The sequence below is a fragment of the Apium graveolens genome, chromosome 9, assembly GCF_009905375.1.
Source record: "Apium graveolens cultivar Ventura chromosome 9, ASM990537v1, whole genome shotgun sequence".
Taxonomy (NCBI): Eukaryota; Viridiplantae; Streptophyta; class Magnoliopsida; order Apiales; family Apiaceae; genus Apium; species Apium graveolens.
In genome coordinates, this window is record NC_133655.1 from 162,811,774 (window position 1) to 162,826,849 (window position 15,076).

The 15,076-nt window shown below is 33.8% G+C and overlaps 1 protein-coding gene across 1 annotated transcript; it reads left to right on the forward strand.

The window, feature by feature from the left end:
* Positions 1–1,057: 1,057 nt before the first annotated feature.
* Positions 1,058–4,822, forward strand: LOC141682629 (IQ domain-containing protein IQM2). The gene is made up of 9 exons (XM_074487335.1): positions 1,058–1,310; positions 1,931–2,428; positions 2,521–2,635; positions 2,720–2,785; positions 2,879–2,967; positions 3,079–3,169; positions 3,282–3,521; positions 3,629–3,730; positions 3,827–4,822. The coding sequence occupies exons 2-9, from the start codon at positions 1,962–1,964 to the stop codon at positions 4,598–4,600; spliced, it is 1,944 nt and encodes a 647-aa protein (XP_074343436.1). The 5' UTR covers positions 1,058–1,310; positions 1,931–1,961; the 3' UTR covers positions 4,601–4,822.
* The last annotated feature ends 10,254 nt before the right edge of the window (positions 4,823–15,076 follow it).

Genomic DNA, 15,076 nt, shown 5'->3' on the forward strand with positions numbered 1-15,076 from the left:
CTCATTTCTTCATATTAACTATTTACAAAGTCACACTTTGTATTCAAGTAAAAATAGGATTGTTTTTTTCTAAATCAAATTCAATTTTAACTCTTACTCAGTAAGTATAAGATTTAATATTTTGAATCAAAATATATCAATTTACAATCAATATAAATTTTCATTTTTAAATCTTTATTATATAGTAGTATTAATTATATTTTTTTAATGAAATTTAATATAGTGATTACAAAATATACTACTATATTTAAGTTATTTTTGCGATTTTACAATCTTTTTAAAATATTTGTAAAAAGAACAGTTTGGAACCAAAATCAATAGTGTACACATTTTTTTAAAGTTTTTTTGAAAAACAACTGAATCTTTTATTGGTTATATTTAATATTGTATTCGAGTTTTAATATGGTTGAATCAAGTTGTAAAAACATTTTTTTTTAAAAAAGAGGTTCTAAACCATCATATTTTTGAAAAATAAAAAGCTTATTTTTTACAAAATTAACTTTAAAATTTATATTTTTAAGAACACCCAAAAGCAAAACTATATTTGAACTCGTGAGACCGTGACTAATATAAATTTAAAAAATTATGAAAAATATTATTTTTTAAAGTTGTTTGAGATTTTACTATTTTTTGAAAATAATTACAAAAATACAGGTTACAAACAAAAGTAGCCATATATGCGGGTTATTTTACATTTTTTGAAAAGGTACTAATTTTTTTTTAATTCCATTTGAGTTTGCGGCGTTAAAAAAAATAGAAAAATCATATTTTTGCAAAAAATAATCTTACAAAAAATGGATTTTTGAAAAAACTTCTATGAATTTTACAATTAAAATTCAAATTTATACAAGTTCAAGTGGTGAAGTTAAGTAGAAAAAATAAATGAAATAAGATGAAAAATTCCGTACAATAAAATCCATAAAGAAAATGAAAAAGTTGAACACCGATTAAAAAGTGTAAAAATTGTAGTCCACCCCACCATACAATACAAATTCAAAGGGGACAGAGGATGAAAGAGAGCTAAATTAAAAGGAGCTTAAAAGTCGTTTCCATTCCACGTGCTTTCCCCCATCCTTCTCTCTCTACACTTTCTCTCACTACTCTGTCTATCTGCCACTTCTCCCTCCCCCCCTATATAAAACACCACAATACAAGCATTTCAAGAGTACGGTTACAACTTACAACAACTCATTTTCCTCTCATTCAACACATATATACTCTCCATATTACAAAAACACACACACGTTTTCTCATTCAAATCAACAACCTCCTCAGCTTTCAAGAATCTCTTTGTATCTCACACTTTTAAGGTATTTTTTCTATCGCACTTTCATCTTTTGTCTTGTGTGTTATAGTTAATCTCTTTGTTTATGCAATGCTTCTTTTTTGGGTTTCTTCGTTTCTTAGTTCGTTATGCGGGTTATAAATTAATAATGTTTTGCAATGTTTACGTGCCATGTTTTATCAGAAGTAGAACTCAGCCATGTATGCACACATAACTTCTGTTTATATTCTTGTCATGAGGAAACAAATGCAGCAGTTTATGTAGTAACATATTGTGATTTCTTTTGAAAGGCTACATAAGTTCTGATCTTTACAATTTATGATCTATCTTAATTAGTTTTAACAACTTTACAGCTCATTCATTCATATGCCTCTGTCTTTTATAAGTTTATTTATTTATTTCCTGCACCACACTAGACTAATGTGGGTTGTTTGAATTATGTTTCAAATGCAGTATAAATGAACCTTCCATTATATTGTTTATTTGGATTTTGTGTAGTAGATCGTATTTTAACATTAATGCATTAGGTATGCTTTTGTATCTGCATGTGTTGCCGACACATATTTTATCCTGAATGAATTTTACAGTTGTTTTTTTTATTTTGAATATCTACTCATATTGTTATGTGAACTGTGTTTTTAACAGGATATAGTAGGCAAATCTGCTGTTAATTCACATGGGATTACGTTTTTCGTGCCCGCTAGCTTGTTATACTGATTTAGAGAACGGCATTGAATCTGTTATCATCAAGTCTATTAATTTCGGAGATGATGAAACAAGGACTCCTGTCAGGTCCATCAGTTTCAAAGATCAAGATAATGAACCTACCATTATGCAATCAGTGGGTTCTGTAAGGATGTTAGAAGGATCCGTTAGCTTTAAAAGCGGAGATAAAGATATAATGAATTCTTTTAACGCTTCCTCTCCCGGAAAGGACTTGTCCGTTTCACCAATGAGTTCTGGAAGCCAGATCAGTAAGCAATCAGAAAGATCTGATAGCTTTACCGAGAAAATTACAAGGTCATCCATTTTGAACTCAAGCAACCCCAAACATCAGGCAGCAATAAAGCTACAGAAAGTTTACAAAAGCTTTCGGACTAGACGAAAGCTGGCTGATTGTGCAGTTTTAATTGAGCAGAGCTGGTATATTTTCCTGCTGCTCAAAACTCTACTTTTTATCTATTTGGTGATGTCTCTTTATTTGTTGTGTTGATTTTCTGTTTCAATTACTATAGGTGGAAGCTATTAGATTTCGCAGAACTGAAACATAGTTCAGTTTCCTTCTTTGATATAGAAAAGCACGAGACTGCCATTTCACGTTGGTCAAGGGCAAGAACTAGAGCCGCAAAGGTAGATTCTTAAATTGATCTGCTTTTATAACATCATAATACTATAAGTCTTAGAGTTTCACATTTACCTTTCTATTTATTTCAGGTTGGAAAAGGCTTATCACAGAATAATAAAGCACGTAAACTTGCTTTACAGCACTGGCTCGAGGCTGTAAGTGACTTGTCATTTTACAATGTTTTTTTTGTTAGGGTGCTTAGCTAGAATTTTCAGTAACATAAATTTTGTCTTTTTGATGTGTAACAGATTGATCCACGACATCGTTATGGACACAATCTTCACTTTTACTACGTTAAATGGCTGCATTCTCAAAGTATCGAACCCTTCTTCTACTGGTAATCTTTTGATTAACTTCTAAGAAAAATAAATTATTCTATATTCAAATGGAAAATAGATATATGGACTATTTTTTTCTCATGATCACTGTCTTCTATGCAATTCTGCAGGCTAGATATAGGAGAAGGGAAGGAGGTTAACCTTGTTGAAAAATGCCCTCGGTCAAAACTTCAGCAGCAATGCATAAAATATCTTGGTCCGGTGAGTCTCTTTAGTTGTTTATCAATTTTTCTGTTTGATTACATCTATATAAGTGTTTATCTCTTGAAGAATTTGAGAAGTAACTTAACGACCTTTTATTCCCTTCTTGTAGATGGAACGACTTGCTTATGAAGTTGTGATAGAGGATGGAAAGTTTCTATATAAGCAAACAGGGGATTTCCTTGATACCACCAAAGGAACCAAAGATTCTAAATGGATCTTTGTCCTCAGCACGTCGAGGACCTTATATGTTGGGATAAAGAAGAAAGGGATATTTCAGCATTCGAGCTTTCTTGCTGGAGGTGCTACATTGGCAGCGGGAAGAATAACGGTTGAAAATGGTACTCTTAAGGTACAGATACTACAAACTTTCTTTTATTCCATTAATATTTCATTTTTATGAATGGTAAATATGAAGTTCTACTGTTAATCAATTTCATTTATTTCTCAATAAAATAGGCTGTCTGGCCTCACAGTGGTCATTACCGTCCAACACCCGAAAACTTCCAGGACTTCGTTTCGTTTCTAAAGGAGAATGTTGTGGATATTTCAGATGTCAAGGTAAATCGAGTTTGCATTGCTTTTAGTTATGTTCACCAATACATTGTAATTTGTTGATGTGTGAATCTTAATATTTTTGTTTTACATCATTATCAGATGGATCCTATAGATGAAGAAGATTCCTCTGGCATAAAGAGCATTAGTCACATAAGAAGCAACTCATCTGATGAAGACATAAACGGAAAAGATCTTTTGGTTACAGAAGAGATTGATGCAGAAGACTCTCTCTTGGAGAAAACCAACTTAATGGTGAAAGAGGCTTCACCCGTACTGAAACTTCCTATATTAGATCTGTCTGGTAGCCTCTGTGTAAAATTGCCCAATATTGAAATACCAAATGAGGATGATTCGAGTGTGATAGTAAAGGGTGGGCATCATGCTGTTAAATTGAGTTCTGAAGATTATCTTTTGGAAACACCAATGCAATTGGATGGTTATGAGACAGCAGAAGAAACATTTGATGATGAGCAAAAAGGGAAGGCAGCAAAGGAAAATATGTTTGCTGAGAAAGACAATATAGCAATAGAAGAGACTGTTACAAAGGAATGTATACTAGAAAGAATTAATTCTCGTAAACGAATGAAATCATTTCAACTGGGAAAGCAGCTGTCTTGCAAATGGAGTACTGGAGCTGGACCTCGAATTGGCTGTGTGAGAGACTATCCCTCAGGGCTCCAGTCTCACGCTTTGGAGCAGGTGAACTTGTCTCCAAGAAGTGCTCCCTGCTCTAGATCAAATAGCAGTTCATTTCAGGAATTTGCATCAACCAGCTTCAGTGGGCTAATTCAGGGAACTACCACCCCAAGAAGCTCCCGTCTTTTTAGAGAGCAGTCGACAACTTCAGACACTGAACCTTGTGAAGTTTTATGACTGGTAAACTGTTCATTAGTACTGCATGAATAGAAAATTAATCTAGAAATTATTTGTCATTCTTTTTACATAGGAAATTCTTTGATTATTTTTGTCAATCTCAGTCATGTACACATTTTTTGATACTCCCGTCCTGTACAAATGGGATGAAAATTGTAGCCCTTTGTCCCTACTGATTCAAAAGAAAGAAATTAAAATTTAACGGTTGTTTTATGTTTTATATATACATTATTAGTAATATCACTGTACGATATTCTATTAATGTTAATATAATATCATATTTGAATGTTTACACCCATATACAAGGTAAACGAGCGACAAGTTGTGCGCTGCCAACAGTCTTTTCAGATGTCACCTCGAGATCAGTTTAAAATTAGAATGCTTTTTAACACCACTTTTATCTTCAGCCCTTAATGAATCCTGGCAAAACGTGTTGAATGTTTTGTTTTTGGTAGGTAATGTGTGAGGAGCAAGTTTGAGAAGCCTGGCAAATACCCTGTAAAGCATGGGTATACCAAATGTTTGGACTTGTTAATACTTGGATATGTTTGTGAAATGGACATGATGCTTTTGTTTGTTGACTATACATCAAACTTCTTGGAGCCTCCCTTTATCTTGATATCTGCATCAAATTTCCTGTCTACGTGGGCACAAAGTTCCGAGTCCTTAATATATTTGACTCTATGAATTGGTCAATGAGGCATAGTAAGAATTGGTCTCTTAGTTTAGTTTCAAGTTTTAATAGTTCCTTTAGATCAAAAGTCATATTGAGTAATTTCTAGACGAGGGTAAAATCTGTATACAAGCCAAGCTTGAACAACATGTATTAATCTTAGTAAGTTGAAAAGCTTGACCGAATTTATTCTTAATGTAGAATACTCAGCCTGGTAAACCAAACCAAATGTACCCAACGGAAACATGATTTAAGGAGGATAAGATGTGCGCTCAGAGAAATAGTGACTGCATATATCACAGAAGAGTGCTCCAGCCTGTTGATGACCACAGTAGTATGGATAAATCTGCTGTGGCGCCAATAATTATACATTAAGAAATACACAAACAACCAAACATAACAGATCATATATGTACTTGTGGAGGTACTGCATTAGTATTGATGGTTATGAACATGTGTGAGAGTTGCAGTCACAAGTTAATTTAAGCCAACTTGCTCTAGATGGTCAATTTTCAGAATGCATGCATTATCCTGTTGTGAAGTTCCATTAGGACCATTGCTCCGATAAATAAGTTGTCGAAAGTACGGACATGTACTGAAATGGAATCTAATCTATAATGTTAGACAATCATTTCTTAAATCACCAATGATGCATGATTTGTACAGTACTTATGGATTTATAGTGTAAAATTTATATGCAGATCTGGAACAAAACGTTGTCTGCAATACAGAAAGCATAGAAACAGAACATAATCTATACGTTCATGCATTTAGTCAATTAAGCACATATCACTGGATTCTTTACCCAGCACAAAACCAGACACAACCTAACCTAACGCCATGTTTGTTATAGGACTGATTTTAGTAACAGACCCCAATTTAAAGATCGTCATGACTCATGAGACAAATTTTTTGAGTTGATTTACTTCCGCTGATCATATGCCATTGAAAAAAGTACCTGCAATCAATGGCCTCGAATAATTAGGTAGGATGAATCTCAATAACATTTCCATTTAATTTCTTATCATATGCTTTTTGCATGGAAAACAAGAAAGGGATAATCCTTCTTTATAAAAGTTGAGTCTACCACAACCAATCATAGATTTTCTCATAATTTTCAACCAATGAGAAGCCATCATTTCAATTTCGACCAATAAAAATTCACGAAATTTTTTTCCAGAGACTTAAACATGATGTTAACCACCTTGAGTTAGCCTTAAATCACTCTAATTAATATTTATATTTTTTTCATTAATTAAAATTCTAATTTAAAAACATTTCTTTTTCGACTTTTAAACATTACTTACAAATTTAACAAAATTATTTCCTTTTTGAATTTTTTACCATTATTAACAAATCTCTAATTTACAAATCTATAATTTCAGATTTTCTCATTACTAACAAATCTATAATTTATAAATCAACTATTTCGGATTTCACCAATTTTTTTTAAATCTCTATATTTAATGAGATAGGTTAAAATCATATCTCCAGAATAAACAAGTATTTATAATCTATTAATTATACTAATATAAAAATGTGACATTCTAACTTCATTTAATGTAATAGTGTGATATTCCGTTGATTTTCAACCAAACACAAACAAAAAATTCAAAATTTATATGTCATAAATCACGGACATGATTTACTTAATCTTATATTTAACTGTATCATTTCCTATAGGTAACAATTTAGCTATGATTATGGCATAATATGTATTAGTTTAAATCATGCATGTATAAATAATCACGCGCATTATTTTTTCAATCTCCAGATTTGACTATATCTTTTCCTTTATTTAAAGTGTTAGGTGTAATTAAATACGATTATACGATTAACGTCAATCTTGCGTGTAATTAAAGCCGATATAGTTGTCAGATTTGATTGTATCTTTAAGTGTAATTAATGTTGACAATTAATTTTTATTTATAAACAAATAATGTTTCACCATAATCAACTCAAATTAATTTGATACTTGAGAGATTTCTGATTTCTGATTTCTGACCACTTACAATCGATTTATGTAATCCTATAATATTTGACATAAAACAAATTTAGCCAATTAGAAATAAATACTATCTTCAAAAATATAATTATTGCATAATCTACTCAACATAATTTATGCATGTTATTAATGTTGACCACTATATTTTTCCTATATAAAGAGCTCTACACATATTTTCAACTCACATTCAAAAAATTCTCCCAATAACAAACATTTTCGCTTACAGTGCAAGGTTCTCGCTTCAGTTGTATTGCTTCTTTGACAACCGATAAGACAAGTTGGAGAATCAAAGTACGTTTGACTAGGATGTGGCCTGGATTCAACAGCACAACGGGTGACTTCAAAGGCCCGAATTTCATCTTTCTTGATGATGATGTAAGTACTGATTCCCACATATCGTGCACATAACTCATCACAATATACTATATCCATATATCGTACAACAATTTAATAAATTATGTATGTCACATGCAGAAAGCTCACATTCATGCTTATGCTGCAGAAAACTCACATTCATGCTTATGTTGGTCCGGAATTTTGTAACGGTCAAGATGCGGGACCTGCAGAAGGACATCTTTACTCAGTTTCCAATTTTACTTTTACAGAATCTAGGCTCAACCATTCCCTAGTTAGTAATAAAAAATGTATATTTTTCCAAAAATATACAAAGATGGAGCGGATAATAAAAGAGGATGAGATGATTCCCCGTCACAAGTTTGAATTAGTCTCTATTGGATGTTTACACACACGGGTCGGTGAATCGATGATTCTTACAGGTATTTTTTTAGTAAATAAATTATCTAAGTTCCATTTTATATTATTATAATTGAACATCTCATCTTTCTCCAAACCAGATGTTATTGGCGTTTTTGAGGGTCTAGGTACAAAATCTTCGCGCCACACCCACAATGGAATAAAGAATATATTCATGTTTGATATTATTGCCGGCAGGTAAATATAAGATTAAATATAATTTTTCAACATCGATAACTTATGATTTTTGATTAATTTTTAAATTTTTAGCTTGCGAGCTAGGGTCGCGGCGTGGGACAAGCTTGCAAAAAAAGTTACGTGCTGATGTAGAAAGTCTATAAGGTCATGCTCATATAATAATTATTATCAGTTGCAAATTCACAATAGTAAGAAACATGCATCTACATTCACATTTATCATTAGATATCCTATTAACAACTTATCAACAATGATTGTAACTTTTTTTTATCTTTGGTATATTTTTAAAAAGGTATGATGCAAATCAGTTCATATGGATCCTCGAAATACTATATAGATTTAGACTATGAAGCTGTCTATGATCTTCGTCGAAAGTTTTCAGTTGCACACATCGCAATTGATGAATCTGAATTTATTGGAGTTAAATTCGAAGAAACCATTGAATCGTACAAACCGTTGAATTTATTAAATGTGAGATAATTATCGGAAGTCGTGCGGGAGCTACGCATATTATTCTAAGATTTACGACAACATTAAATGAAAGCAACTCTAAGTGGCCTTTCATATTTAAGAGGAGACAACTGTCGTTGCAAGTTTATTTTACAATGACGATTAATAAAGTCAAGGTTAGTTTTTGGAAAAGGCTGGTGTGTATCTTCCCAGTCCTACTTTTTGTCATGGTCAACTTTATGTTGCTCTCTCACGTGTCATTTCACCGGCTGGTCTCCATATCCTCTTAGGTGACAGATTTAAAAGAAATATAGTATAAATAATATTGTATACGAAGAAGTTTTCTACAATTTACCTAAGTTGTAGCATTTTAATGTCATTGTGTGAAATATTAAATGTTGGATATATTTGAGATGTTATGTCTAATATGTTTCATGTTTAGTTTTCAGATCTTAACTAACAGGAAATATTAGTTCTTACTGGAATCAGGACTTACTGGAAGTCAAGACTTAAGGATATCAGGACTTAGATTATCAGAAGATAATATCAGAAGATGGATATCAGAACTTAAGTACTGGAGGACTAACAGTTAAGTAAGGAAGCTGATTTACAGGAAAGAAGATCGAGACTAATACAAGAAGAAGATATATATGGAAAGAGTTAGAGGACTAAAAGAATTATATAAGATATCTGATTGATATATTTTAGGAGACAGAATTATATTCCATATCAATTAGAAGTTATCTTGTAACTGTTTGTCTATATAAACACAGACATTGGTTTACTCTATAAGAGTTACGATCATCGAGAAGATCATACATTGTAACCTAGCAGCTCTCGTGATATTTGTTCATCACTGAGAGAGAACAGTTCCATTGTAACAGAGTTTATTATATCGAATACATCTATTTTCTGTTACTAGCATTCTAAATCGATTTGATTGTATTCTACACTGTATTCAACAACCTTCTACAACGTTGTGTGACCTAACAAGTGGTATCAGAGCCTATCTGTTAACACACATATAGTAAAGAACCAAAACAATCATGTCTGAAGAAGCAGAAAATCCAACCAAGCCCGCCAAAACTGAAGAAACTCCAAAGACTCAAACCCACAGTCGATATGAGACTATTAGGGTTCCCATACTGAGACCTTCTGAGTATCCCATATGGAAAGTAAAGATGACTATATTTCTGGAAGCTACAGATCTAGAATATATTGACAGAATTTATGAAGGTCCACATAAGCCAACCAAGCTCTCTGTTGTGGTTGCAGATCAGCCAGCAAAGGCCATACCAAAGGAGAAAAGTGAATACACAGCTGAAGATATCTCATCTATTGCCAAGGATGCAAAGGTAAGGCATTTGCTGCATAGTGTAATTGATAATGTCATGTCAAACAAAGTAATTCAATGCAAGACTGCAAAAGAGATATGGGATGCTTTAGAAACAAGGTGTCAGGGAACTGATGCAATCAAGAAGAACATGAGGACTATACTCACTCAAGAGTATGAGCACTTTGACAAAAGCTGATGAGTCATTAACTAGTTTATATGACAGATTTGTCAAACTCTTGAATGATCTGTCACTGGTGGACAATGAATATGATCTTGAAGATTCAAATCTTAAATTCCTTTTAGCTCTTCCTGAAAGTTGGGATTTGAATTCAACTACTATAAGAGATAACTATGCTCTTGATGAAACTACTCTTGATGAAATCTATGGCATGCTCAAGACTCATGAACTTGAGATGGATCAAAGAAGCAAGAGGCATGGAAGAAAGTCAAAGACAGTTGCTCTTAAAGCTGAGGAGGATTCCCCTAAAGTGGCTGCCTCAAAGAAAGGCAAAGGAAAGGCTCTCATCATAAAGTCTGATTCAGATTCATCAAGTTTCGATGATGATGATGACTCAGAAACTGAAAGTTTACCTGAAGTAGATGCTGATGAAGAGATGATGAAATTGTGTGCTCTTATGGTGAAGGGTATCACAAAGATAGCCTACAGGAAATTCAGAAAGGGAAAGAAGTTTTCCAGGAAAGGAAGAAGTTCTGATAAGAAGGGCTTCAGAAAATCTGAAGGCAAAGGAGGAAAGTCTGACAAAGGATATTACTCAAATGTCAAATGCTACAACTGTGGTGAGAAAGGCCACATATCTCCTGACTGCAAGAAAGGAAAGAGTGACAAAGGCAAGGCTCTTGTCACAAAGAAGAAAAACTGGACAGACACTTCAGATTCTGAAGATGAGGAGAACTATGCCTTGATGGCAAATGCTGATAGCAGTTCTGATGCTGCTGAGTTAAAGGTACCTCAAACAACTTATGCCTTTCATACTGATGATATTATTGAGTTGAGATTATATCTTAAAACCATATTTATTAGTTATAGAGATCAAACTTTAACATGTGAGAGATTAACTTTTGAAAATCTTGCTTTTAAAATGAGGAATGATTATTTAGAAAAAGAGTTAGTCATGTTCCATCAAACTCAGAAAGAAGAGATGATGCCTTTTATGTTAGAGATGAAGTGCTAAAAATGAATAAATCTCTAAAAACTGAGTTAGAAAAGGAGAGAGAGATTATCAGGACTTGGACTAACTCTGGAAGAGCAACTCAGGATATACTAAGTAGTGGAAACTGGAAAGAGGGCTTAGGTTATGGAGATGAGAAAAGTGAAAAAGGAACTGAACAAGTTAAGCCAATTATTGTTAAACAGACTACTAAGCCAAAGGTAAATCCTTTTAAGTTTGTAGCCAAAATTGTAAAGTCTGATTCTGAAAAGATGAAAGATATTGAGACAGAAGTGATAGCAGAGTCAACTTCTGACAAATTAGAACATGATAAACCAACTGAAGTTAACATAGGCTTAATGACTAAGAAGTAGCTTAAACATAAGCTGAAAGAGATTACCAATGTAAACAAGGTAAAGGTAGCTAGGAAAAATAGGAATGAAAAGGAAGGTGTGAATAAAAGCAATAATTATATGCCTGTTCCCAATGCTCCTAGAAAGAAATGCTATAACTGTGGAAACTCTAACCATCTGGCTTCTTTTTGCAGGAAGTATAAGAATATAAACTCCTTACCTTTTAAGTCAGGAGTTAAGAGTCAGTCTGTTAGGTTTAAGCCACAAAATCCTTGTTTTCATTGTGGTAGTATATGGCATTCCATTTATACTTGTAAGGAATATCATAGTTTGTACTATGATTATTATTAGATAAAACCTTCTTTGAAGAAAGTTGCTTTAATTCCTTCTAGTGTAAAGTATGATGTAAAGTCTGATACTGTTAATACTGATAAGAAAAATGTTAGCATAAACTCTAATGTTAAATCCGCTTCAAATGTTAACAAACTTAAAAAGGCCAAAGGATCCAAGCAAATCTGGGTCATTAAAACTAACCATTAGTGGTCTTTGTGATTGCAGGGCAACATGAAGAACATCCTAGTTCTGGACAGTGGATATTCAGGACATATGACTGGAAATAAAGCCCTGCTATCAGATTTTGTGGAGAAAGCCGACCCAAGAGTTTCTTACGGAGATGGCAACATTGGAAAAACTCTGGGATATGGAAAGATCAATCTTGGAAATGTCATCATTGAATCAGTAGCTCTAGTCTCAGGACTTAAACACAATCTGTTGAGTATAGTCAAATCTGTGACAGAGGTTATCATGTGGATTTCTTTGAAGAACACTGTGAAGTTATAAGTAATTCTACAGGCAAAGTGGTTCTGAAAGGTTACATGCATGGTAACATTTATTAAGCCAGACTTTCAACAAGTACTGATGGTTCTGCAATCTGTCTGTTGAGTAGAGGATCAATTGAAGAAAGCTGGAATTGGCACACGAAACTCTCTCATTTAAATTTCAACAATATAAATGAGCTTGTAAAGAAAGATCTTGTGAGAGGATTTCCAAAAACAGTATTTGCTCCTGATGGCCTTTGTGATTCATGTCAGAAGGCAAAACAAAGAAAAACTTCTTTCAAGAGGAAAACTGAATCATCAATTCTTGAGCCTTATCACCTACTGCATGTTGATCTATTTGGTCCAGTAAATGTCATGTCTATTGCAAAGAAGAAATATGCTATGGTTATAGTGGATGAGTTCCCAAGATACACTTGGGTGTATTACTTGCACAAGAAGACTGAAACAACATCTACTCTAATTGATCATGTCAAACAGTTGGATAAATTGATAAAAGATTCTGTTAAAATCATAAGGAGTGATAATGGCACTGAGTTCAAGAATTCAATCATGGAAGAGTTCTGCAAAGATCATGGAATCAAACAGGAATTTTCTGCACCTGGAACTCCACAACAAAATGGAGTTGTAGAAAGAATGAACAGGACTCTCATTGAAGCTGCACGAACAATGCTTGATGAAGCAAAGCTACCATCCTATTTTTGGGCTGAAGCTGTGCAGACTGCTTATTTTACACAAAATGCTACACTCATAAACAAACATGGAAAAACACCATATGAAATGGTGAAGAAAAAGAAGCCAAATCTGAAATATTTTCATGTATTTGGTTGCAAGTGTTTTGTTCTTAAGACTCATCCTGAGCAGCTGTCAAAATTTGATCTAAAAGCTGATGAAGGAATTTTTGTTGGATATCCACTTTCCACAAAAGCCTTCAGAGTCTACAATTTAAGAACAAGGGTTGTCATGGAATCTATCAATGTCTCTTTTGATGATAAGAAGATTACTGGACTTGAAGATTTAAATGATCATGATCAGCCAAAGGAAAATGCACCTGATGGATTAAGTTCTGACGTCATTGAAACTGTGGTAACAACTCCAAAGGAAAATGCACCTGTCCAGGGGGAGCAAATTGGAGATCCTACCACATCTCAAGACTCTCGAGAAGCATCAGAACCTATCACTGGCTCTTCAAGTTCTGATTCATCTAGTTCTGATGAGCCAAATTCTGATAATTTTGGAAGCTCTGATTCTTCAACTCCTGAAAAATCAAACTCAAATTCTGAAGTCTCAGAGAGCATAACTACAGGGGGAGCATCAGAAAATGCTGATGGAGACATCATGGATCATGGGGAGGATCCAGTTCTAGAGATCAACTTCCATCTACAAGGAAGTGGACTAAAGCACATACACCTGATTTAATCATTGGAGATCCTGAAGCAGGTGTCAGAACTAGAACTGAAACTACAAATGAATGTCTCTATCATTCTTTTCTATCTCAGACTGAACCAAAGAAAGTGGAAGAAGCTCTTCAAGATGTTGATTGGGTGCAAGCAATGCAGGAAGAGTTAAATGAATTTGAAAGAAATAAGGTCTGGACCCTAGTGCCAAGACCAAAGAACAGAACAGTTGTTGGTACAAAATGGGTGTTCAGAAAAAAATTGACAGGGATGGCATAATTACAAGGAATAAAGCAAGACTGGTTGCTAAAGACTACTCTCAACATGAGGGTATTGATTATGATGAAACATTTGCACCAGTTGCTAGATTAGAAGCCATAAGGATCTTTTTGGCTTATGCTACTCACAAGAAGTTTAAAGTCTTTCAAATGGATGTGAAAAGTGCTTTTCTCAATGGAGAATTGGAAGAAGAGGTATATGTTGAACAACCTCCAGGCTTTGTAGATCCTAAATTTCCCAATCATGTCTACAGGCTTGACAAAGCACTTTATGGCCTTAAGCAAGCTCCAAGAGCATGGTATGAGACTTTAGCTCAATTCCTTCTGGAAAGTGGATTTCACAGAGGCACAATTGACAAGACTTTATTCTACCTCAACCATGGAAAGGACTTACTTTTGGTACAGATATATGTTGATGATATCATATTTGGTTCTACTAATTCCAAACTTTGTGAGAAGTTTGCAAAGCTAATGCAGTCAAGATATCAAATGAGTATGATGGGAGAACTCAGCTATTTTCTGGGCCTTCAAGTCTAGCAAACTGAATAAGGCACTTTTATCTGTCAATCCAAGTACACCAGAAATTTACTGAAGAAATTTGGAATGCAAGATTGTTCAACTGCATCCACTCCCATGGCCACTGCAACCAAGTTAGATAAGGATACTGGTAAATCAGTAGATATTACTAACTACAGAGGTATGATTGGCTCCTTACTCTATCTAACTGCAAGTAGAACTGATATCATGTATGCTACCTGTCTTTGTGCAAGATTTCAGGCTGATCCAAGAGAACCTCACTTATTAGCTGTCAAAAGAATTTTCAAGTACCTTAAGGGTACAGTTGATCTAAAATTGTGGTATCCTAGGGAATCATATTTTAAGCTAATTGGTTACTCAGATGCAGATTTTGCAGGATGCAAAATAGATAAGAAAAGCACTACTGGAAGCTGCCAATTTCTTGAAGGCAGATTGGTTTCTTGGTTTAGCAAGAAAGGGAAATCAATTTCCACATCAACTACGGAAGCAGA